General features: G+C 36.2%; 1 protein-coding gene across 2 annotated transcripts in view; it reads right to left on the reverse strand.

The window, feature by feature from the left end:
* The window catches only part of DCBLD2 (discoidin, CUB and LCCL domain containing 2), an 80,618-nt gene that overhangs the window by 22,215 nt on the left and 32,871 nt on the right, over window positions 1-25,532 (reverse strand). For both annotated transcript variants that reach the window (XM_032489856.1, XM_006181082.3), the window contains exons 3-5: window positions 14,265-14,402; window positions 2,356-2,407; window positions 57-129 (exon numbers count right to left, since the gene is read on the reverse strand). In XM_032489856.1, coding sequence (XP_032345747.1) covers window positions 57-129; window positions 2,356-2,407; window positions 14,265-14,402 — 263 coding nt within the window. The remainder of the gene's footprint in view (window positions 1-56; window positions 130-2,355; window positions 2,408-14,264; window positions 14,403-25,532) is intronic.

Here is a 25,532-nt window from a genome sequence, read left to right on the forward strand (position 1 = left end):
AAAAATAAAAGTTTTATCACCACTTTAACATTATATCCAACCTATATCCAACTTACATCTCTATATCCATGAGGGATCGTTCCAGAGATCTCAGCAAAAGGAAGCAGACAACCAGCCGGGCAGTACTTACTGTGAAATAAAAACAAGTTAAGGGTACATAGTGCTGCCCTTTCTGGGGGAAGACCAAAAGGTCACTTGTCCATTTTTCAGTTCAATGTAAATACCATAACCTCACCTGGAGGGACCACCACTCAACAGCCCTCAAGACTTTCTTCATCCAGCTAAACACAACATGTCTCTACCTACATATTCACAAAAACTTTCTCATATTCTACATGCTGTTTTGATTATTTTACTTCATAATAAATGGCAGAATATTTCTACTGTGAGAGCTATTCACAGTATTTAATAGCTACCAACAACTGATTTTGTGGAAATACCATACATTATTTTACCAATCCTCTATTGATCAAATTTAAGTTGATTAAAAAAATGTTGGCATTCATTCATTTACTCACTCACTCATCCACCTCCCACTCAACACATCTACCTGAATGTCTATTATGTGTCTGGTAAGTGCTGGGCTGTGCTAGGTACTGGGTTTACAAAGGTCAACCAAATAATGTGCACTCCTCACCCGGTTTACATTCCAGTGATGGGACAAGACATTAAACCGACATTCAAATGAGTGAGTAGATTATGATTCTGCTATAAACAAAAGGTGCTCTAGGAAATAACAGGGAGGAATCCAGCTTAATAAAAGTAACACAAACATCTAGTGAACTTACTCTGTGCCAGGCAGCATTCTAAGTACACAGTTGAGGTAATTCCCCTAACAATCCTATATGGGAGGTACTATTATTATCCTCATTCTACAGATGGGGAAACTGATGAGCTGTGTGCCCAGGTCACACAGCTGTTAAGTGGCCAATGCGCTCCAGAGTCCGTGTTCACACGCAGGGCTCTGCACTGCTTCAGTCAGGGAGCAGGGCTCCGAGGAAGGGAAGAAGCAGAGACCCACCGACCGTCACTGGAGCAAGTGGAGGGAGATGCACGCCCATCGGGAGGAACGGCATGCCCGGGAGACAGGATGACCTGTGTATGTCTGGCCATGAGGGCCACCAGTGCAGGCAGAGGGCAGTGAGAAAGGTAAGGCTAGTCTGAGAGAACCTGCAATGGGGGACAGAGACCAGATCATGCAGAAGCTGTGGGAGCGATGGTGAGGAGTCTTGGAATGTATTTTGAAGGAAAAACAGGAAGTCGATAAAGGATTTTGACAGTGTATACACATAATCTGATTCATTTTTTTAAAAAGGTAATTCTGGCTCCTGGAAAGAAGAGACCTTATGGACTGTGAGTGGAAGATGAGACGTTAGCTAGAGAGTGCAGCAGCCCAGAGAAAGAGGATGGCAGCTTGCGTTTGGGTGGTGACAGTTACTGGAGAGTGAAGGGTCCAAGACAGCTGGCCCTCTGGCAGGGCCGTGTGACATACACTGATGCCAGGGTCACCTCTGCTGACCAGATCCCCCAAGAGTACTGAAGAGCACCCCCATCCCACATGGACAGAACCATTCCTGAAGACAGAAGGAAGGTTCTCTGGGGGTGTCGTAGCAAGCTGAGAGAGGTGAGTGAGATGGGTCTTAGAAGACAAGAATCAATTTGCTAAGCAGAGAAGAATAAAGTGATTCTGGACGAAAGTTCTGAGAGCAGAGCAGTATAAATAATCCAGAGACATTTCAAAATGAGTACATAAGACTAGAAAAATGGCCCAAAAACTACTTGTTAAGGACCCTGGAACCAGACTAAGGGACATGGATGACATTTTGTCATAATACAGCAAGGGGGTGATCAGATATGGATTTTAGAAAATAACCCGGCAGAATGTGAATGGCAGAAAAAAGCCAGCGAAAGTTAGAAATGGGAAATCAATTACAAATTAATCCTAGTCCAGGCAAGACAAGGGCATAAAGCAGGGAAAGGGTAGTAAAAATGCCACCCAGTAAGAACACTGAAGAATTTTGTAACAGCCTCAATCATCCTCTTACTTTTTTTGAGAAAAGATAAATAGCTCTTCTACCATTATTAGGAGTTGTGCCAGACTTTGAAGAGTGTCTAGTTCTACTACTTTTAGAGTACTTTCAAACTGTTTTTCCATTGTGGAGAAGATTCAAATGCTACAAGTGAAGCAAAGTTTAAACATGGCTACTCAATGGTTTTTAATAAGCTCTGATTTATTGATGTCTAAGAACAATGATTATGTGTCACACCACGTACATTAATCTTAAGTGCATAAGATGAGGATGAAGCAGATGAAAAGTAACATTTAAGGGGGAAAAGTCACAAATATGGTCATACCTGAACTCAGGTTCCAAAAAACTGGATGCAGTGTCTAAACAAGTAATTAGATCTAGAAAAACAGAAATAAAAAACTAATTCAATAATAATAGGTTTATTCTTGCTGAAACACCAACCGTTTCCAAATCACAAATCATTTTGTTCTCAATTTTGAAACCTTTACAGCTGTCAAATACTTTAACTTTTTACAAATTTTTGTTAATCACAACTTCTTTCTGATTTTAAGTATCTTGATCTCTGGGCCTATGTCTACCCTATACTGAATATTACCACGTCACCTCACAGAGTCATACATCACACACATGGATGGTACACAGAGAACTATAATTTATAGCCTTAGTTTCTGTAAGATATAGGTCCTGAAACAAACAAAAATTCTTAGTTATTGTATGAGTAAAAAGGTTCCTTTGCTGATTACACATGAGGAGAACAGTAACAAAAGAGGTAAGTTAACGCTGTGGCTCTAAATCACTGCTCCTCTAAATCTGGTCCACGGACAGGACCAGCAGCAGCAGCACCTTCTGGGAAGTTCCTAAAAATTCAAATTCTTGAACATCATCCAGACCTACAGAATCTCCAGGAGTAGGGACCAAAATCTGCTTTAACAAGTCCACCAGGTAATTCTAAAGCACACTCCACATAAGACAGAATTTTAAAGTTTCAACATTTTCTATCTCAAAATCAACAAATCTGAGTAAGAGCTAATCTTGTCTAATTAAGACCTAGTTCACAGGCTGACTAAAAGGCAGCTTCCGGTTCAAGCATTTCAAAGGTTTCCTTCTGCTCTTAGGATAGAAGACAAAGGCCTCAGTCTCGTTTTTGTCCCTGTCTTGGCTTCTTGCCACACTAGTCTTCTGTTTGCTCCTGTGCTCTCTTGGCCGGGAAAGTGTCCCCTCTACCCAGTCCCCTAGCTCACTCCTCTCTAAATCTCATCTTAACTGTCACTGGCTTTCAGAAGCTGTTCCTGATCTCTGCCAAGTCAAACTGTGAGTACACAGTAGGTACTTACGGTTTTTTGGTTTTTTTTTTTAACATATGGATGACTATTGTATGTTCTCAGAGTAACATGTGTCATGTAAGAATGATCTGTTGTAACTATACAGTTATAAGCAACATCATTTGATGATGCCTAGGCTCCGGGCAGCGCCCACAGCTGTTGGTCTCACCGCTGCATCACCAGCAGCAATCACAGCGTAACAGGAGAAGGGGATGAGTGAAATGGATGAATAAAAGTTATGGATTGTTAGCATGTTTGTCTAAGTCCGACCATGGACCATCCTGTAGGGGAAAACCTGGAAGGTCATAAGGCAATCATAAAGATGAGTGATTCCACACAGAAACGCTGAGTCCAGCACGATGCTAAGGTACCCAACACGCTGCTGGAGACAACACCTCACATGTGCTCTCTCCGAGCACACTGATGGCGTACAAATGTGTGTTAAATTAATACCAAGCAAGGATGACTGAATACTTTATTTTACAATTCTAAAGACAACTAAAAAGTATCCAACTAAAATATGCCTTGAAAGAACTAGAGAATAGTAACTGTTAAACCAATAGGAAAGTGGTATTTTGGGAGTGATTACGTGAATTAGGATCTATATACCACAGGCACTTGAGTGATGATTACATTAAATCTGTATTTTAGGAGTTTAAGAGGATACATGCCTGGATAGGGGTTCACTGCCACCTGGTTGACTGATTGGGAAAAGTAGACAAACTGAATTGCCTTACACTCTAGAGTTATTTCTGGCAATCTTTACAGAGCATCAATAAGAATTGATTTTCCACTTTCCTGCTCTACCAAAAGAGTTTCCAACTTCTAAGATTAGAAACTAAACTTCTAAGATTAATAGCCTGGGATGAAAAGGTACCTGTGTGGTCCAACACGGCATTCAAGCCACCAGAAGCCTGCCAGCTGGCCCGATTGCCTTCAGGCCACATGCCAGAATGCTAGTCAACTACGGATCTTGATCAGAACATGGCTTTATTATAATAAGATCCACGCAGTGCTGACACTCCAGATTATGCGCAAATGTATGCAACTCACATGGTCTTGCTCTCAAATTCCATGCGGGCTCAAAAGAACTCCCTTGGAGGAAAATACAAATTCAAAATGGACAGCTGCAAGAAGATCAAGAATACAAAGACAGAAACAGAACGCCACGATTACAGACTTTCACCTTTACAACTCCACCAAGGCAAAGAAAACATCAACTAGGCAGGGAACTAAGAAGCTTTAGAATGTGTCTTTCTTGAAAGCTTCTCCCAAGTAAACAGCTTTCCAGAAATTCACTATCACTACAAGGCTTCCAGCTAATAAGAATACAGCTGAGGCAAGATGAAGACAGCTCAGAGGAAACCACCCAACTCAAAGATTTCTCAGAGTGTAAGAAGTGTAAGAAGCTACCATCATGAATGGAACAGAACCGAGAGTCTAGAAATAAATCCTCAAATTTACAGTCAACTGATTTCAACAAGGGTGCCAAGACAATTCAGTGGGGTAAGAACAGTCTTTTTAACAAATGCTGCTGGGACAACTGGGTATCCACATGCAAAAGAATGAAACTGAAACCCCTACCTCCGATCATACAAAAATGAACTCAAAGTGTATCTAAATGCAATTCTAAAACTATAAAACACTTAGAAGAAAATATAGTTGCAAATCTTGACCATGGATTAAGCAATGGTTTCTTAGATATAGCACCAAAATCAGAAGTAACCACATAAAATTATAATAAAGTGATTTCATCAAAATTGAAAACTTTTGTGCTTTAAAGAATCCTCTCATGAAAGAGAAATACAACCCAAAGAATGACAAAATACTTGCAAACCATGTATCTGATAAGGACCTAGTATCCAGAATACATAAAGAATTATTACAACTCGACCTTAAAAAGACAAATAACCTAATTTAAAAATGAGCAAAGGATCTAAACAGACATTTCTCCAATGAAGATACACAAATGGCCAATAAGCACATGAAAAGACACTCAGCAATCATTAACCGTCAGGAAAATAAAAATAAAAATCACAATGAGATACCACTTACACCCACTAGGATGGCTAGAATCAAAAAACAGATAACTGTTGGCAAGGATGTAGAGAAACCGAACCCGCATACATTGCTAGAGGGATTGTGAAATGGTGCAACTGCTTTGGAAAATCGTCTGGCAGCACCTTAAAAGGGTGAACTCAGAGGTACTATATGACCCAGCAATTCCACTACTAGATATACACCCAAGAAAATGGAAGACATGTGTCCATACAACACTTGTACACAAATGTTCATCAACTGATGGACGGGTAAACAAAATGGGGGGAAAAAGTGGTATACCCTGAAAATGAAATATTATGTGGCCTTAAAAAGGAATGATGTACTCAAACACACAACAACATGGATGAACTCTGAAAATGTGTCACGTGAAAGAAGCCAGTCATACAATGCCTCACTATGTATGATTTCATCTAGGTGAAATGTCCAGAAGAGGCAAATCTATAGAGAAAAAAGTAGATCAGTGGTAACCAAGGACTGGAGAGGGTTAAGGGCTAGGGACTGGGGAGTGATTTTTACTGAATATAGGGTTTATCTGGGGTGATGCAAATGTTCTAAAATTGACTGTGGTGATAACTACACAACTCTGAACATACTGAAAAATCAATGAATTGTATATTTTAAGTAGATGAATTGTATGGTATGTAAATTATCTCCATAAAACTAATATTAAAAACTTGAAAAAAGAAAGAAAAAGAAGCTATCACGAAAGTAGTAACAATTTCCTTTCATATAATATACAGCAAGACTGCATGAATGGATGCAATGAAGCTTATTAGTAAAAGACCCAGGATTGGCAGTTTGTTCATTCAAAAAACATTTAATAAGCATGTATTATGATTAGGCATTCTTCTAGGTGCCAATCAGACAAAAATCCCTGCATATGTGAAGAGTACCTCCTGCAAGGGGTAAGAGAAAACAGATAATGTGAGGAAGAAAAATATATAGTGAGCTGGGAGGTGATAAATACCTAGAAAAATAATGAAAGGAGGGCAGTAAGGAAAAAACTTAAGGGGTTGCAATTTTAAAGAAAGTGGCCAGGGGGGCCTTACTGAGAAGACTGCATTTGAATACAACTCTAAAACAGGTGAGGGAGTGAGGTATCAGGTATGTGGATAACTGAGAAGAGGCAGAGGGACTCAGAAGGGCATGTCTGAGGTCAGAACAAGGGGAAAACAAGAGATGAAGTCAAACGAGTAATGAGAAGACATGCTATCGTGTCTTGGAGGTAAGGACAGTGGGCAGCGTGAGGTGGGACCTTCCATTTAATAGGATCACACTGATCACTGGGCAGAACTGACATCAGGGTTGTTGGTAACGTGACCTAGAGTGGTGGCACTGGAGGCGATGAGATGCAGACTCTGATATATGAACACATATTCAGAGGTGTGCCTGATGGATGTGAAGTTTGAGACAGAGAGAAGAGTCAAAGATAACTCCAAGGCTTCTGACCTGAGCAAACTGAAAGTACAGTTTTATAATGTAAAGTGCTTAGGGCAATGATTATAATAAATACTGATACAGCACTCATTGTCAGCTCCATTATCATGCTGCAGACTTTAGCACATCCTACAATACCAGAAGTGCTATGTTTACAGTGAAGAGCAGTATGTGATTTACCACTTCTCAGCTAAGAGCTTCTGCATGGGATTTTTTTTTGTAATTTTAATCAAATATTTAATACACACAAAACAATATTTACATCACACATATGACTACACAAAACACTAGATACATGGTGTACTTCATTCAGGTGCTGTGGACAACAGAGAGAGGCAGCAGTTGTGAGCAGAATGCCCCCTGGGGTTCTGCTGAAGCCGGCCAACCGGCTGGCACTCTGTCCTCTTCCTTGCTCAGCCCAAAGCAGAGGTGATGTCTACAGTGCTAGTAGACATCTATGCTAGTCTTTGCGGTAGAGTCTAACCCAACGTGAGTGTGATCGTAATCCCTACGGAAAGAGCTTCTCTGACATCTGCCTTCTTTAACCTTAGAAGGCTTCAAAGAGGAGGCAGGCCTCGGTGGGGTTCTGAAGGCAAGATGGTGTGATTGTAAGGAGGAGCGTGAGAAAAGATAAAACCAAAGGAGAGCCAATCATCAACAACAGGAGGAATAACTTCAGGGTCTTCTTAATGAAAACAACAGCAGGTTTTCTAAGACAGCCCCAAACTGAGCACTACTATCATCAGCCGTAGTTGATATCCTATACATAGGTTTCTTTTCAAATACAGTTAAAAATTTTCCCATACATAATAACTGCACAGGCTAAGGAACGTCATAATTCTTCCACAAAATATTTATTTGAACATGATCTAACATTAACCCACACATAATACCATGAAAATAAGATAAATATTTTATAAGTTCACAAATTAATCAAAAGAATCGGCATACTGGCTACTATCTTGGAAATATTTTTGATTGACAGTACTGGCTATTTGTGAGATTGCAAGATTGTGAAAGAGATTTAGATCTTCCCCCAATTAACACTGTTTCGTGTTCTTGAATAAATGGAAAAAACACTCCTTAGCACTATTAGAACCCATCACTTACAACAGTATAACACCAGCTCTATGAGCTGCAGGGTACAATATTTGTCCAGTTGAAGCCATTTACTTCTGAAGAAAGGGAATCTTGAGCAACTGTGTTTATTCTACCTCAAGAACACATAGAGGTACTGTAACTAAATCATAGAAAGAAGAAAATATATGAGCAAGACAATATATACCTACAAATTCTTCTCCTTGATTTGCTCTAAAATTCTTTACATTTCCCAGAGCCTGAAGGGACATGAAGTCATGCTTTCCCAATTCATACTCCGCCAGCAACCTTGCATCGCAGTCATACACACCTACAGCAGCGCCTCTGTTCAACTGCTAGAAAATGCGGGACAGACAAGGCGCATCTTGTTGCTAAGTTCTCTTGTCAATATTACTGTGTGACCTCGGGCCTAACTCCTTGTTTCCATGACAGGAACCTGGCATTAATTTTTGTACCATCTGCAATTTGGTGAAAGAAAATTTATATATATAATGAAACATAATTTATTGTGACTCGGAGTCCATTAACAGTTACTAATTGGCAGATACTTTAAATGGCATTTTACATTTAATCTCCTTTTACATACTGAGAGCAGACATTAAATCTTGTGTTTCTCTTAGAAATATTACAATGCCATCTGTGGAAGCTGAGTCCACAAAAGGAAAAATTTTCTCAAATGACAATAGTCAATGTTTTTTTCTTTTTTTTAAATGGATGATGTAGGCATGCTCAGCGGCCTAGCAATGAACGAGGCAGTCGGATAAGCTATAAGCTACACATGGATAATAAATCAAACCCTCTCCACACCTAAATGCCTACATACTAAGAAATGAATGCAAGACATTACAAGTCATTATAAGATATAGTAAAATAAGACATTTATATTAAAATATAAAAGATACTAAAACATATTAAAGATTGTAAGACACACTAAAACCTTTTGCAACCTAGTGCCGAGGACACTAATAATAACCTAGTAAGAGTAGCAGTGAGTCGTCCCCAGGAGAGCACCACACAGCACAAACACATTCGTAATCCCTTCATAGCATTTCTAACCCACTAAAAACAAAATGAAAAACACGTAATAAACACTAAAATATTAAGGTGCTTGTCAGCTTATCCGTCACCTTGAAATAAACTCTCTCATAAGGTGAACTGCCTGTTTGGGTTACACCAGATTAACAAATTAATTGTTTACAAATGCTCTCTGCAAAATTGGTAACACTATTCATCAGCACCTTTATTCTACTAATTGACACCACAATACAGATATTTTTCTGCATGTATACTCATCACTATAAATATTCATTTGTGTATAAATAAGGACAAATCTAAAGATATGCACATAAACAGAGACTTCATTAATAAAATCTTACTTAATAGTTTAAAAGTTTTAAAACAGTTGCCAGATACAACAAAAATTAGGGACAACAGAAAAACTAAAATTAGAAATATAGCTAAGTGTAGTACTCAAAACAGAAAGGATTCTATAAAATTATTGTACAATTAAGGTAGCAAACCATCTAAGGAATTCATGCTCTATTTTCAAAACCAGAAACATCCCAAGCAGAAAAACACAACCAGTTACAGAAATCTGGACTCTATTAGAAAGGAGTTCTCTATTCCGCCCTATGTTTCATTTACAAGTTAATACAATCTGATGTAAGACAGAAGAAATGGAAAATATTTGAAAAATATGTGGTTAAAGAATGTAGCAATCAGCAAATTGTGCTATTGGTGCTAATTCTAAAAATAATCTAACATATAGCAATAATAACTGTCAAATGGGAATATGTGCCAGGCTCAGCTGTTCACAAGTCTTCAGCACACTGTCATCAGATTTGAAGGGTTCAGCAGGTAATGATAAACAAGTGTTTATGAATTCCACTTAGGGAGGATGCTAATACATCTATACAGGATCATTTTATCTCACATGAAATTTTAAACAATCTCCTATTTTTTCCTACAAAAATAAAGGCAAACTTTACACTGAATACGACACAGTCCTGGAGTGGTGAAATCTAAAGTAACGAGGTTTAACATTACTTTTTGAGGGATGATTTCATGTTCTACAAAAGGAGTATCAGACTACCAGTTTTCAGTTGTGCATGTATGTGCATACGTGTACACACACAACACATAAACCCGCTTTATGGCACATAACAAATAGAGACTGCCTTAAAGGACCTGAAGCTTTCAATGCAAATGCAGATATGTCTTCCGAGCTCATCGTTCTGTGACTAAAATTACTTAAAAAATCATTGCCCAGAGTCATCCTAGAAATGTTGAGCTTTTCTTAGAAACTGGGTAATGCTGAACAGGTTCAAAACCAGGAATTTAGGTCACTCACCTATAAAATTTATTTTTCAAGTCCAGTGCTAAATGCTGTTTTTATATTTACATTTTAGAATGAAAATGTCAGTGTCATTTAGTGTACTGGATTAAAAGATCTGAGTTACTGAGTCTGGACCTCTGAGTGGTGGGTTCTACCTCTCTCAGTGAGACCAGCAGTAACTAAGGAGTTTCTCTCCACAGAACTTCTAACCAGTAGTTGCTAATATGATGTTCAGGGTATCTCTAGGATCCACATCCATCTTCAATTTTCAAATGAAAATTTCAATTTCAGAAAGTATAGTTGGAATCTGATGGAATTATACTAACTCAGAGTAGAATTACCAATCCTCTAATAATTACTGAAGTGCTGATTAATACTTACATCTGTCTTTCCTTGCTACCCAATGGAAACAGGAAATTTTTCTCTCACTGGTAGATAACATCTCTTAAAAATGAGGTTTACAGGTGAAAATTAAAAGTGATAACTGGTAAAGGAAAAGACTGGAAACTACGGCTCAAAGGTCACTAAAAATAACAGAGAGGAATAAAGCCGCAGAAGTCATAAAAACCAGACCCCAAAGTGGAGAGGACACCGGGTACAGAGCCCTGACACAGCCGCGGCACAGAGGCAGCTAAGCGCTTCAGCCCAGGGGCTCCTCTGTGTCCAAAGCCTCTCACCACAACTCCAACTCAGGTAGGATGAATCCTAATCCTTTGAAATGTCTCCTTGTAGAAGACATATCTGGTTCAAAAGACTTTAAAAAGAATTAAATTAGAATTTGGCCTAATTCTAGAGTCACACTTATAATAAGACTTTTTAATTCAATCACCTCTGACCTGGTGTCCCCTCTGCAGCCTCTTAACTGGCCTCCCTACAATTACTCTTCCCTCTTTTTGGCCCAATCTTCACAGAGCAGGGAATCATAAAAAAAGCAAAACAGAAACTAAAATATAAATCCAGTCCTATCACTAATGTGCTCTAACAGCTTCCATGCACTTTTTTTTTAACTGAAGTATAGTCAATGTGTCAATTTCTGGTGTAGAACGTAATTGTTCAGTCATATGTATACATATATATATTCCTTTTCATATTCTTTTTCATTATAGGTTACTACAAGATATGGAATATAGTGCCCTGTGCCATGCATTCTTTGCGGGATAAGTGCCCTTATAGTTTCTACAAGGCCCCGAAAAATGTGACGTACTCACCACACGTTCACTCCACCCCAGAACTGCTGGCTTTTTTTCTGGCTCCCGCAAAGCTCCTTCACATAGTAAGCCCTTTGCACCTGCTGTTCTCTTCCCTAGAATATTCCTCCTTTGTCTGCCTGGAACCTCCAATTAATCCTTTGGTTCTAGGCTCAGAAATGACTTCAGGAAAGCTTTGCACTCATGCAAAGCCACTACTCCCCGCACCTCTCTGGCCTCCTCCTGTTGGCACGTTTCCTTCATCATACTTATCCTAACTGCAACAACCGTGCCTTTTTCCAACCCTGGACTGTGAGTCCTATGAAGGGGAGGTTGTGTCTCATTTACTGCTGTCTTCCCAGTGCCTGGCATACTGCAGGAAATAAGGCCAATATTGAAGGGAATGTAATTTTGCAATGGGCTCTTGTACAAAGTAATGAAAATTAGTCTATCTTACACAAAATCATGACACTATCAACAACAACACATCACACTATAATATTAACAAGTCTCTGTGACAGTTTCACAGTTTAAATGAAGAAGCTACTGAAGTAAGATTTTCCACAACCTTTTCATTCCCAAATACTCTAAACCTTCAACTAGGTTGTTTAGCTGGGGACATGTAGTGATGTTCCTTGAAAATATTCATGGAATTCAGTGTGGCAGCTAAGTTCCTGGATGGAAACAAGCTGAGACTCTCAACCAAAGCCAACCAGCCTTCAAATGAATGAGTCATTACAAGAAACTGTCTGCAAGGCCACCCAAGAAGAAGTAACATGAAATTTAACCAGTATTCTCTTGAATTTAGCCTAGCCAATTCACTTCAAATAAAACAAATGCTTGATGGATGGGACAAGAACATACAAAAACATTAAGTAAAAACTCAGGAGGGAGCTGTGCAATGAGGATTTCCCAGGGTGATTATGACCTTGGAAAGTGTTACCGTAAAGAAGTTCCTGATTATGGTGAATATTTCAAAGAATCTTTGGAAGCTAAGATTCATCTAAAATCGTGACCCAGCCATTTGAAATTTGGCATAGATGTATGTAAGTCTACAATAACTGATTCTGTTATCAGAAATGATTGTCAATTCTTAAGAAACTTTAATGCACGTTTAGGTTTCTGTAGATCAAAACTTGTATAATTTAAATATCCATGTAAGAAAGTTTTTTTTAAAGAGGATATATTTTTTCCAGAAAACTTTGACTCAATAAATAACAAAAGAGAGTAAAGGGAAAATATGAAACTGCAAAATAAATAATTTAACCTGATACTGAGACCAAGAAACTTAAAGAGAATAAGCAGCAAATTAATTATTTTCTATCCTCTCAACCATCAACCAAGACTTTCAGAAAGTAAAAAGAAAGGAAAGAAATCTATCATCTCACTCAGTGTTTTCCACCTTACTCTTTTGATTGGGGGTGGGACTCGGAAAATGAGGCGGGGGTGTGAAGTGGTGAAAGCGGGAAACGAATTATTTGTTTTCTGTCCACTATAACAGGTGCCTACAGACACTATGCATGAATGATTAGACTTAGTCCTCACAACTGACCTATCTACAGATGCAGCTCACAGGAGGAGTGACAGGTCAGAGGTCATCTGGCTGGTACACGGCAGAGGGGCGGGCTGGGATTCCAAAGCTACTTAGTGCCCCTTCCACAACACCATACTGCCTCAGCTTTACCAGTTGTCAAAAATCTTAACTGTTCACTTAGCATAATATTTCCAGTTCTTTTCTCTGCCTTATTCTATCCCAGTGAGTTTTCTTTTTCACGCTGTCTGAGGGATTTTCTTAGCCTTCACAATTTTTTCCATAGCTTCAAAATTAAGAGAAAGCAGATCTTTCTTCACCCGGCACAGCTCTCCTCTTTCACACTGTTAGTGAAACTTATAATGAGACATAGTGTTTATCTCACCACAGCTGAGAAACAGCTTGCACTGCCCATAATCATTCGCACTGCCCAACATTCTCACACCTAGAAGGGCTTAACAATTTTCTCATTTATACAACATTAAATAGGAGCTAATTTTTAATTTTAAATGGTCAACTTAGTTAAATCATTATTGAATGTCAAAATTATCATCTATTGTCTACTTTAAATGACTGTTTCACTACATCTTCGTATTAGTAACATTTTAAAAAACTTTCTTACCACAGGACAACTAACAGCAGAGGGGAATGGATCAATGCCACAGCAGCCAAAACTTGAGAGAGCCTTCATTCAAGTCCTGCATTGTAGCTTAGAGATTTGAGTAAATTTTGCATCCTGTTCCACATAGTAGCCTTGTTTTTAATTTCCCCCTTCAGACTCTAAATATTAACAATCTAGAAAATATCTCATGTTTATTTTGTGGTGTCTCAGACAGCACTCCCCAGGGTGCTCCTGGTGGCATGAGAGGCTCTTCTTTGAGAAGAACGGTAATATGGTAGCACGGTACTATGAAGGGGTAAACTGGATAAGAAAGCTTTAAATTGAAATGACACTTTTCAATAATCGACAGATTTTTAAGTTATTATCATTTGTGTTCCAATCTTATAAAACTAGAAAAATCAGTATTTCTTTTACTAAGGAAAGGTTAAGTATATAAAAGGATTTTACATAAAAGTTAATACATTAATTTTTTAAGACTCTGAAAGTGATCTAATTTTATTTGTCAAATTTATGTATGTGTTATTAACTGTTCAATCTTTCTACTCTATTCCAATCTCAGATAAGAGGTACTCAAATATAACACTGCATTTTGTTTTTAGAAATCGTAAAATGTTGGATTTGTGACATAAAGTGAAAATTACCTTGTTTATCTATAACTGAGTATGAGGCCAAAAATCCTCGTCCAGAAGCATGAATTCCACTCATGAACAGCACTGTAATTTCATTGCTTTTTGATTCAATTGAATGGTTCATTTGCAACCCCAGACCACAGTATTTGCCTAGAAATGAAAGAAAAGAAAGTATTTGGTGTGACTCATAAAGTCAATAATATTTATAATGTAGTTAAGAGAATCAGAGTATACCGAGTATTAAATTAATCTAAAATGATGACTAGAACGTTTAATGATTTAAAAATCACATTACTCAAGAGAGAAAAAAATAAATGCTAAGTAATTAACTTCAAATGATTCAAAAGGAAAAACTGTGTATATAGGCATTCATGATCTTATGATGACTCAATTTCCTGTGAAAGATGCATACACTCTTTAAAATGGTAACAAGGAATTAAAAATTAACTTAAGAGCATTTCATGTAGGTAGGTGGCTCATAAATGAACCGATAGCCAATCAGTAGTATCCTTAACCTGCTCCCCACCGGGCGCCCCTAGATTCCTGGCTCAGGGCAGCCCTGAAACCTTTATCAGATCTTCTCAAGTTTTCTTCAGAGGATTGCCACTTAGGTGATCATGTTCAGTCCTACAGCTTTAACTATGCTGTGACAATCCACATAGACACCTCTACACACAGCCTTTTCCTTGGACTTCAGGTGCATATATCCAACTGCCTGTCAACTTTTACCCTTTAATGTCTAACAGACACTTAAAAAATAACATATTCTCCTAAGTACAGATCTAAGTTTGTTAAGATAAAAGGGAAGAAGAAAAAAATTAGTGCGATATCCACCAGTAATAAAAATGGGTTTTCTTACTTGCTTGGTAAATTGTCTAACAAATTCTGAATAAAAAGTTCCAAAAATATTTTAAGCTGAGCAACACCACTTGAATAAAGTAATGTGTAGTTCCACAGACACCATTTTCAAGGACTATACATGATCATGTTGAGCAGAAAATCCCAAATAATCAACCAAAACCCCCACCAGAACTGGTAAGGGAGCTAAGGTCACCAGATCAATATACAAAAAATTGCATTTCCATACACTAGTGACAATCTGAAATGAAATCTTTAAAACTTCATTTGTAACAAAAGATTAAGATATTTAGAGATAAATTTTAAAAAAGAAATTCAAAACCAGTCCACTAAAAAATATAAAACACTGCTGAGAAAAATGAAAGAACTAAATAAATGGGGAGACATACCACATTCATGGTCTAGAAGACTCAATATTGTTACGATGTCAGTTCTCCCCAAATTGATCAACTCAATGCAATCCATACCAAAATCCTAGTGTTTTTTTTTTCTTTTTTAGAAATTAATGAGTCTAAAATGTACATGGAAATGCAAAGGGCATAGAAGAGCCAAAACAATCTTGGTAAAGAAGACAGTTGAAAGACTTACATTATCTGATTTTCAACTCACTATAAAACTATAGTACAAGACAATGTGATGTCATTTTAAGGACAAATATCTGTATTAATCTCAATGGAGCAGAACAGAGTCCAGAAATAAATCCACATATATGGTCAATTGATTTCTGACAAAAGCGTCAAGGTAACTTAACAGAGAAAGAATAGTCCTTTCAACAAATGTACTAAGCCAGCTGGATATTGATGTGCGAAATCACAATGAATGTAAAACTTTACTTCAAAATACATACGAAAATTAAGTCAAAATGGATCATCAACCATAAGACCTAAACTTATGAAACTCTTACAAGACATAAAAGAAATTTTTTGTGACTTTGGGTAAGGCGAAGATTTCTAGATTCGACACCAAAAGAAAAATATTAATTTGGATTTCATCAAAATTTAAAACATTGCTCCTCACAATGAGTGTGTATATGTCCATGTATGACTGAAAAATTGTGCTGAACACTGGAATTTGACACAACATTGTAAAATGATTATAAATCAATAAGAAATGTTAAAAAAAATTAAAAAAAAATAAAACATTGCTCCTCAAAAGACACCATTAAGAAAATGAGCTGACAAACAACAGGCTAAGAGAAAATATCTGCAAAACATTAATCCGATGAAGACGTCATATCTGAAATGTGTAAAGAACTCCTGCAATTCAACTTTTTTAAATGGGCAAAAGATTTCATCAGATACCTCAAAAAGATATAACTAATGGAAAATAAGCACATGAAAAGATGCTCAACAGCTTAGTCATTAGAGAAGTGAATATTAAAACTACAGTGAGATGCCACTACATATCACTATTATAGCTATAATCAAAAAAAGGCTGACAATGCCAAAATATTGGTAAGAATGTGGACAAATTTGAAACCTTCTTACACTGATGATGGAACCCTAAGAGGCACATACATTTCTGAAAATCAATCTGGCAGTTTCTTCAGATGCTAAACATAAACATACACAGACGATGCAACCAGCAACTCCGCTTCTAGTCATCTATCCAGGAGGAAAGGAATCGTATGTCCACCAAAAATGGTCATAGCAGCACTTCTTACATTTGCCCAAAACAAAAACAATCTAATTTTCTATCAACTAGTAATGGATAAACAAAATATGGTATGTGCCCGCACAAAGGAAGACTACTCCCCAATAAACAGGAACAAACTAGAGATGTAACAACAAGGATGAACCTTCCTGGGACCAGGGGCGAGGTGGGAACTGACTCCAAATGGGTACAAGAGAACTTTCTGGGGTGATGGAAATTTCTAAACCTAGATTTTTGTGATGTTCACATAGCTATATAGTTTACTAAAACTCATCAAACTATACATTAAAAATGGGTGAATTTTATGGTATGTAAATTATACCTCACTAAAGCTTTCAAAAGAAAAGCAAACATTAAAACAAATTTTAATACAAAATGTTTTGTGCAAAGAAACAATAGGTCACAGAACCAAACATAGCAGAAAGAGACCTTTAGAGTTCTACTCCAGACCCCTCTTTGACAGCTAAAGAAACTGAAAATCAAATAAATAAACAGACTGTCTAAAGCGACACTACTTGCTAAGATGTGAAATCAGTCCAGAATTCAGGTCCTCTCTACCTTGTCCCGTGCTTTTTCCTGCTACTTACCACTCACCAGTAACAGAGCACACGCTTCCCCTGGGGCTGCAAAGAGAAGTGTTTTATGATAGGACTTTCTTCCCAGTCAGTGACCCACGGTAGCACCTGGGGATCCCCTCGGTTCTATCGTGGGCTAGCTGCTCTCTCCTTCTAGCAACAACACCCTTTTTGCTTTTTCATCATCCCAGCAACAGTCTCATTCCTAAATAAACGAGTAAATGTTTCAGCTCTTTTGGTATAAACCACCTAAACGTACCACAATACTACGTGTGCCTTTAAATGCATTATTTATTGAAATCTACACCACCTTCAAGATAACCGTTTGCAGAGACTGATCTTACTCTTCCCCTCCACTCAAAACATTTTAGAGTCAATATTCCTAGAAAATTATAAGTAACTGTGAAATTCTGCCATAATTTTAAAAATGAGTTATTCTTTACACACGGTTTCTTCCCCACTAATGAAAAAGTACTATATTCTAAATAAATTTTATATTATATATTTTGTGTAAATATACCTAAAATCAGGCAATCTTTACTTTTTTTTTCAGAAAATGAGACTCATTTAACCCTAAAGTCACACTGAAAGTTGTCAGTTAAAAGAAAAAACTCCCAATTCTGAAATGCTCAACCGCGTACAAAAGATTTTATACAAAGAACTTTTCTTTCAAGATATAATTCTTCAAGGCATTATAATCTCTAAATTATTTTAAAAGTCAATCTTATGTGGTAATTCTATAAAAATTTTAGAAACGAGTTTGCTTTATCTGAGAATAATTTCAGGCCTATGTATGAATAACAAATCATAGATTTAATAGTTTTATCCAATATATCATTGTGTTTTAATTTTTTCTTAACATGGAAAAGTGATTTAAGTTCAATTTTTCTGTTCTGCAGTCACATTGCAGTCATAAAGAAAAGCCCCTCCAGTAAATTTTCCCACCTTGAGGCAAGGAAAACATGCTGCTATGTCTTGCACAGAACGGCATTCATGGTCTTATCAGTAACTGGCTTCAAAATGGCCATTTAGCTCTGGTCATTGTACAGGACTCTTAAGATAAAGCTTGCAAATAAGGAGACAAAAACCCAAAAAAACTTCATCTAAAATAAAAAGGGATGTATCACATTTATAGCTGAACTTTAAAAATCTCAATTTGAAAGTAAAGAACATTCAGTCTATTAACTTTTCCATTTATTTAGCATTTAATAAATAAATGCCAAACATCAAGGTGTGCGCATGCGCACACACACACACACACGGCTTAGGTGCTATGCTGTTCGACATATTTTAATATATCTTGCTCATCCTTTCTTTAAAAATACCTACTGTGCAAAAAAAAAAAAAAAAGGCTTTCTATGGCTAAATATGAAATGCAATTTAAATATAGCTGTCAGTATTTTTAACTTTCAAGTAAAACACCCAAAGAACCCTTTAACAGTTACTATCTGAATATACATGAAGAAAAGATTAAGTCTTCAGATTTGTTTTTTAATACTAAATAACTCAGAAATAGTCTGGTAAACAAGAAAAATATTAAATATTGTATTATTTTTGAATACTAAATATTTTAAAATAATGACCTAATATTTCAAAGAGTAATAGGTACTTCATGTTATTTCAAATTTTGTCTCAAATACTAAAAATATCGAATGTTATATAATTTGTTAGCAAAGCCACACATGTGCAGAGCCAGAACCATCACATTCAATCTTAAGGCTCAGGGGGAGGAGGTAAAGGCAAGAGAAATTCTATCAACTTAAACCTTACAAAAGCAAGTTAACTCTTGTAAAAGTGAACAACAGTTTTAGTTGGGCTCATCAGCACTAGCTGCTCTTTGCCATTTAAGGATTTTATTACAAGGCTGATAAAGGTGCTCAGTATATACAAATAATGAGTCTTCAGTTAACTTTTAGGTACAAACAAAAAAGATCTTATTTAAAGAATATGATAATGCCATACACTATCATGTCATATTAAGGTGTCCTTACTTTATAAAAATTTTCATGTATACGAATACTAGGAAATTCCAAATTATTAGACTAAACTTAAAAGTAAAAGTGCTCCCGGGAGTTCCACAGATGCTTTCTGTCACCAAGGATAACTAACACAACACTGTAAATCAACTATACTTCAGTTTAAAAAAAGATACAGCACATGTAACAGTATTATTCATGGAAGTTGTACAGGAGTGTTAATATAGAATTCAGACTTATTTCAAATCTAAGAATGAACTGGGATTGGGCTGTATTATGAAAATAGTCAAATGTCCTCCAGTCAGCTATATCAGACATTATACTTCTCCACAACTGTTTAAGTTTTTGTATTTTTTTGTTTTGCTTCATCTTAACATATTTGATATCACTGGTTCTGACCTGAAGCCCTGGGGACAGGAACTGAGGGGTGGGCTTCATGACCTTTATAAAGCTCCTGAAGTTGGAGGCAACAGTTTATGTAAATATACAATTGTAATTTTCTTCCATAATGAAGACAGTACAGAGTTTCATCTTTTAATAATTAGGTTTTCAAATTGTTTACAATCCCCGAAGTTTAAGGACTCACTGAATATGGTAACAAGTAACTTATATTTGAAGATTAACTTGTTTTGACATGCACTAAATGTCTAACAACACGGCAAGTCAAATAAATTACATGACACAACCTTAGAATGTTATCTAATGTATAAATCATGTTTGTGAAGCATATTTAATAAAGCAAATGCTCATATGACAAAAAAGTAAAAGTGCTATATGAACATAAAGAAATAATCGACAAAAACACATTCTTAAAGTGAAACAGTTAAAAAAAATTATTTTCAACTCTTCTAATACAGACAGAATCATGAAAGTATTTTCTATCAGCATTGCAGTTTCACCTCCCGTTTATTTACTTGGAGTTATAGTGTCCTCTGAAATGTGGATAAATTCAATCTATGGTAGAAACTTTTGAAAAAAATGGATAATCTCAATTTTAAAAAAAGAAGAAAAAAAAAGAAAAGTATGATAGCTCTCCTTGCAGGTGCTTAAGTGAGTCCAATATACACTGAATGAACACCTACTTTGATATCTTATTCCAGGCAAGATGAGGGTCTCTCTCCTCACCTGGCTCACCTTTGACCACAGGTTTTACCCACTATACAAGTAATACAAGCACTTGGCAAAATACTCTGGGAAAGGAAGAAGCAAATTCAGCCCTAATCTGGGCCAATACAGTGGTTAATTCTTTAATTGTGTTTCTTCATTTGGCCAAAGGTCCTTCTAAATCAACATGAAGCACTTAATTGTCAACAATTACAGGTTCTGCTGATGGCTCTCAAAGCCAGCCAAAATTTTTAGAAGTTTCTCATGGATTAGTAAGAGAGGAACTTAAAAATTTTGTCTATGGATACATATAGAAAATTATAGAAGTTACTTATGTATTGATCACACCATAAAACCCATGAAACACTGGTTTATAATCTCAAAGAAATCAGCCAGTAAAATGTTCACATTACCATTAGCCCATAGGAAACTAGGAAAAAAAGCAAATTAAATCCAAAGTAAGCAGAAGAAATAATAAAAGAAATAGTAAAAAGAATAACTAGAACAGAAATCAATGAAATTGAAAACAAGAAACCAACAGAGAAATTAATGAAACTAAAAGCTGCCACTCTGAAAAGAAAATCAACAACCATCTAGTGGGGCTAAGAAAAAGAGAGGACACAATTACTAATATCAGAAATGGAAGTGGAAATATCATAACATTAAAAAGATAATAAAGGAATACTATGAACAACTCTTATCTCCAAAAATTTGATAACCTAGATGAAATGTACAGGTTCCTTGAAACACACCACTTGCCAAAACTGAAACAAAAGAAATACACAATCTGAATAGGCCCCTATCTATTTAAGAAATTGAATCAATAATTAATAATCTTTCTAAAGAGAAAACACCAGGCACAGATGGGTTCATTGGTGAATTCCATCAAACATTTAAGAAAGGAATTACACCAATTCTCTCCAATCTCTTTCAGAAGATACAAGCAGAAGAAGTACCTCCTAACTCACTCTATGAGGCCAGCATTACTCTAAAACCAAAACCAAAGACATTACAAGAAAACCATACACCAATATTTCTCATCAAAATAGATGTAAAAATCCTTAACAAAACATTAACAAATAGAATTCAACAACATACAAAAAGAATTATATACCATGATCAAGTGTGATTTATCCCAGGTATGCAAGGTTGGTTCAATATTTGACAACCAATTAATGTAATTCATCACATCAACAGGCTAAGAAAGAAAAGCCACATGATCAAACCTAGATGCAGAAAGAGCATTTGACAAAATCCAACATCCATTCATGACTGAAAAAAACTATCAGTAAACCTGGAATACAAGGGAACTTCTTCAACTTGATACAGAATATTCACAAAAAACTATAGCTAACATACTTAATGGTAAGAAATTCAACATTTTCCCAATGAGATCAAGAACAAAGCAAGAAACTGCTATCTATTAAATTTCCTAGAATAAATTGGCTATGATTATTCTAGGTCTCCATTAAAAATTTATATTAAATATGCAATAAGCTACTTTGGCTAACAGAAGTTGGGGGGATATTAGTGTCACAGTTTATTATTATAAGTAATCTTTATATCTTCGTTTAGCATAACCACAGTAGTATCTCAATACTACCAGCTAATAATCTTTATAATCCTACTTTGCAGCTATACCGTCTATTAGTTATTATTTTATATGTGTCTCCATATGCATATGTGAATTAGTTGTCACTCAAGACAAATATACAAATAGAATATTTGTTTTGTGGGGAGCTTTTAATTGGCTTTTTTGTGTGTGTTTGCTATCTTTAGTCCAGTGAACTAAATAAACAAACATATTCCTCAGTCTTGGAGACATAAATACAAATTTCAGTTGTACAAAATACAAACTTCCAGTTACAAAATTAGTCATGGGAATGTAATGCACAGCATGGGGAATATAATCAATAACACTGTATTAACTTTACATGGTGACAGATGATAACTACTTATTGTGATAATTATTTCACAATGTATATATGCTATACACATGAAACTAATATTGTATGTCAAATATACTTCAATAAAATAGAAGTTAAAAATGAAAATTCAAAAATAATTTTTGTAATATAAATAAAAGAAATTTAAGTTCAATAAACACAATCTAAAAGTAAAAAAAAAAAAAGAAAAAACATGGCAAGAATGTCCCTGTTTTACCACTCATTTTTAACATTCTACTCGAAGTGTTAGCTAACATAATGAGAAAAGAAAAGGGGAAAAAAGGTATACGGATTGGGAAGGAAGAAATAAAACTGTCTTTGTTCACAGATGACATGATCATCTATGCAGAAAATCCAAAAGAACTGATCAAAAAACTCTTGTAACTAGTAAGTGATTATAGCAAGGTTGCAGAATACAAGGTTAATATATAAAAGTTAATTGCTTTCCTATATATCAAATGAACAAGTGGAATTTGCAATTAGAAACAGAATACCATTTACATTAGCACCCCTCAAAATGAAATACTTCAAAAAAAAAAAAAAACCTGGAAACATCACATGAATTCTGAATTTCTGGCTTCTCTTGAAAAATAACAAAGAAAAAAGAAAAAGAAAAAGAAACCTGGGCCAGTTTTCCAAATGGCTGTACCTAAGTAATGGCTGTCCCCTTTGAAAGAGAAAGTCACACTCCAGTTTGATATAGCACCCACCATTCCCTAACGTCCCCAGTCCTGAAGCTCAGTTATCATTTATGATTGTGGCAATGCTGTTACTATAACCTAGTCCATTTCACTCATTTATGTTACCTGTCTAGCCCCTGTTGGCAGTGAGTTTGTATCCACTTGCATAGAGATTAGAGATCTTAAAGTCATCATGCCTCTTCCAATACCCACAGCAACTACACTTTAGGTAGATGATGAACAGCAACCAATTAAACTCTGGAAGATGGTAAATGAAATATTCTGTATTCAAGACAGGAGAGATCCATCTGATTTTGGATTGACTAGAGGTGGAATAGATATGCTCATAAAACTTAAGAAACCTGATTTATGTTCTGTACATAAACCAACTAAATGGAAGGTCATTTAACATACTGAGAGGTGTGCCATGGAACAGTGCTCTTCTTAGGAATTTGCAACTTGGAAAGATAAGGTAGAAAACAGGGAATTATTTCCTAGAGCAAAAGCACCATCAATTGTCCACTTCTAATAGATGGAAATGGAACTTGCTTAGAGAACAGCACTCTTTAAAAGTTACAAACAAACTGATTCAGGAACAACTTTTTAGTGCCTATGTGCAGAAACACCACTAATCTCAAGAACAAAACTTGGAATCCCAAAAGGAATTCATTTACTGAACATGTATTATTCAGCCTCTGAATATCCAGGCACTGAGCTGGGTATGTGCTAGGGATTCAGTGATGAAACTGGACAGGTATAGTGTTGCCCTCAGAAAACTCACTGCAGTGGGATGGATATGGCAAGTGCACAGTTAGAAGCCTCTAAAGTACAGAAGAAGCTACTGTAGTATTTGGAAATGTTAGAGAAGATGTTATCATTAAATAACGTCCATCAGCACAGTTTTTGTTTTGTTTTGTTTTTTTAAAGTCGGGCTTCAAGAATCACTTGTGCTTGGCAGGTCAGAGTGAGTTGGAATTGCAAAATTTAGCTGCCTGACTTCAGAGTGATTATGTGTTCTCTTTCTGAATAACTAAGATGTCTTCCCATAATGATTTCTCTTATGCTGTGACTAACAGTAAGCTGTTTGGGGCTGGATTTAGCATTAGTTTCAGCTACTTCAAGACTCACCTGCAGAGGACAATGATAGGAGGGTATAGATCTAGTTTCCTTTTAAACAATTCAACTATTGGGTATATATTTAAGAGGACAAGTGAAAATATTTACTGTTTTAAAAGAATTCAGCAATATCACTAAGAATGGATTTGTCTTTCCTTCTAAGAGATACTGGTGACGACTTTAAAATTATGTCTCCCTACATCATCATAAAGTCATTATGCAGTTTGATTTCAGGGAAGGTGGCTACTTCAGTGTTATTTTTTCATGAATAAATGACAGATCTAGTATTCGCACATTTTAAAATGACTGACGCAGTAGTCACACATTTTAAAATGACAGGTCCACATGGGAAAGTGCACCTTGACACTTCTACTTCACACCTCATACACAAAGGGCAACTCTGGAGGGACTGAGGATATAAATGTGCAGAAGGGAAGACAAAAAGCTTTTAGAGGAAAACCTTGAGAACATCTTCATGACCTACAAGTGGGCAAAGATTTTAAAAGTACAAGAAATACTAAATGTGAACACTGAAATTAAGTTAAAATTGATGTCTGCTTATCAAAAGATACAAATAAGGTAGTAAAAAGAACGGCCATAGAAAGAATATTTGAAATACTTATACCTAAAAAGAACCCATAACCAGGGAAAAAAAAAAACCTACAAATAAGAAAATGATCATACAACAGAAAAAAGGCAAAAAAACCTTCAACAGACTCTTCAGAAAAGATACTCAATGGCTAATACATATGAAAAGAGAACAATTTCATTAGCTATCAGGGTAATGCCAAGTGAAGCTACAATGTTGTATCAGTACATACAAAATAGAAAGGTGAAAATAGAAAAAAAGAGATTAAAAACTAGAACTCTGTGCTTGCTTCAGCAGCACATATACTAAAATTGAATCTCAAACTCTCATACACTTGCGATGGGGACAAAAAAACATAACCACAGGTGCATTTGGTAGTACCCACTAAAGCAGAACACATACACACCAGGACCCAGCAATTCCTCTTCCAGATACAGAAGTGAGCACTCATGTTCACCAAGACAGGTAACAGAATGTTCACAGTAAACAATCAGTGCTAGCCAAAAAGTAGTTATATGGTGGATATACCTTAACTTACTTAATTTCCTTACTGTTAGAAATTTAGATTGATTCCAATCTCTATATAGTGAAAAATGTTGCAGTAAACATCTTCCTAACACAACTTTTCTAACTTTTGAAATATTTCTTTAGGAGTGGTTTTTAATAGATACTTCCATACTGCTATCCAAAGTGAGCTACACTGACTAATACAGCCTCAATATTTTAAAAAAAGGACCAGTTTCACCACAACCATGCCAACATAACATATTACAGTTTTTTGGT

Source organism: Camelus ferus, chromosome 1 (genome assembly GCF_009834535.1).
Source record: "Camelus ferus isolate YT-003-E chromosome 1, BCGSAC_Cfer_1.0, whole genome shotgun sequence".
NCBI classification, from domain to species: Eukaryota; Metazoa; Chordata; class Mammalia; order Artiodactyla; family Camelidae; genus Camelus; species Camelus ferus.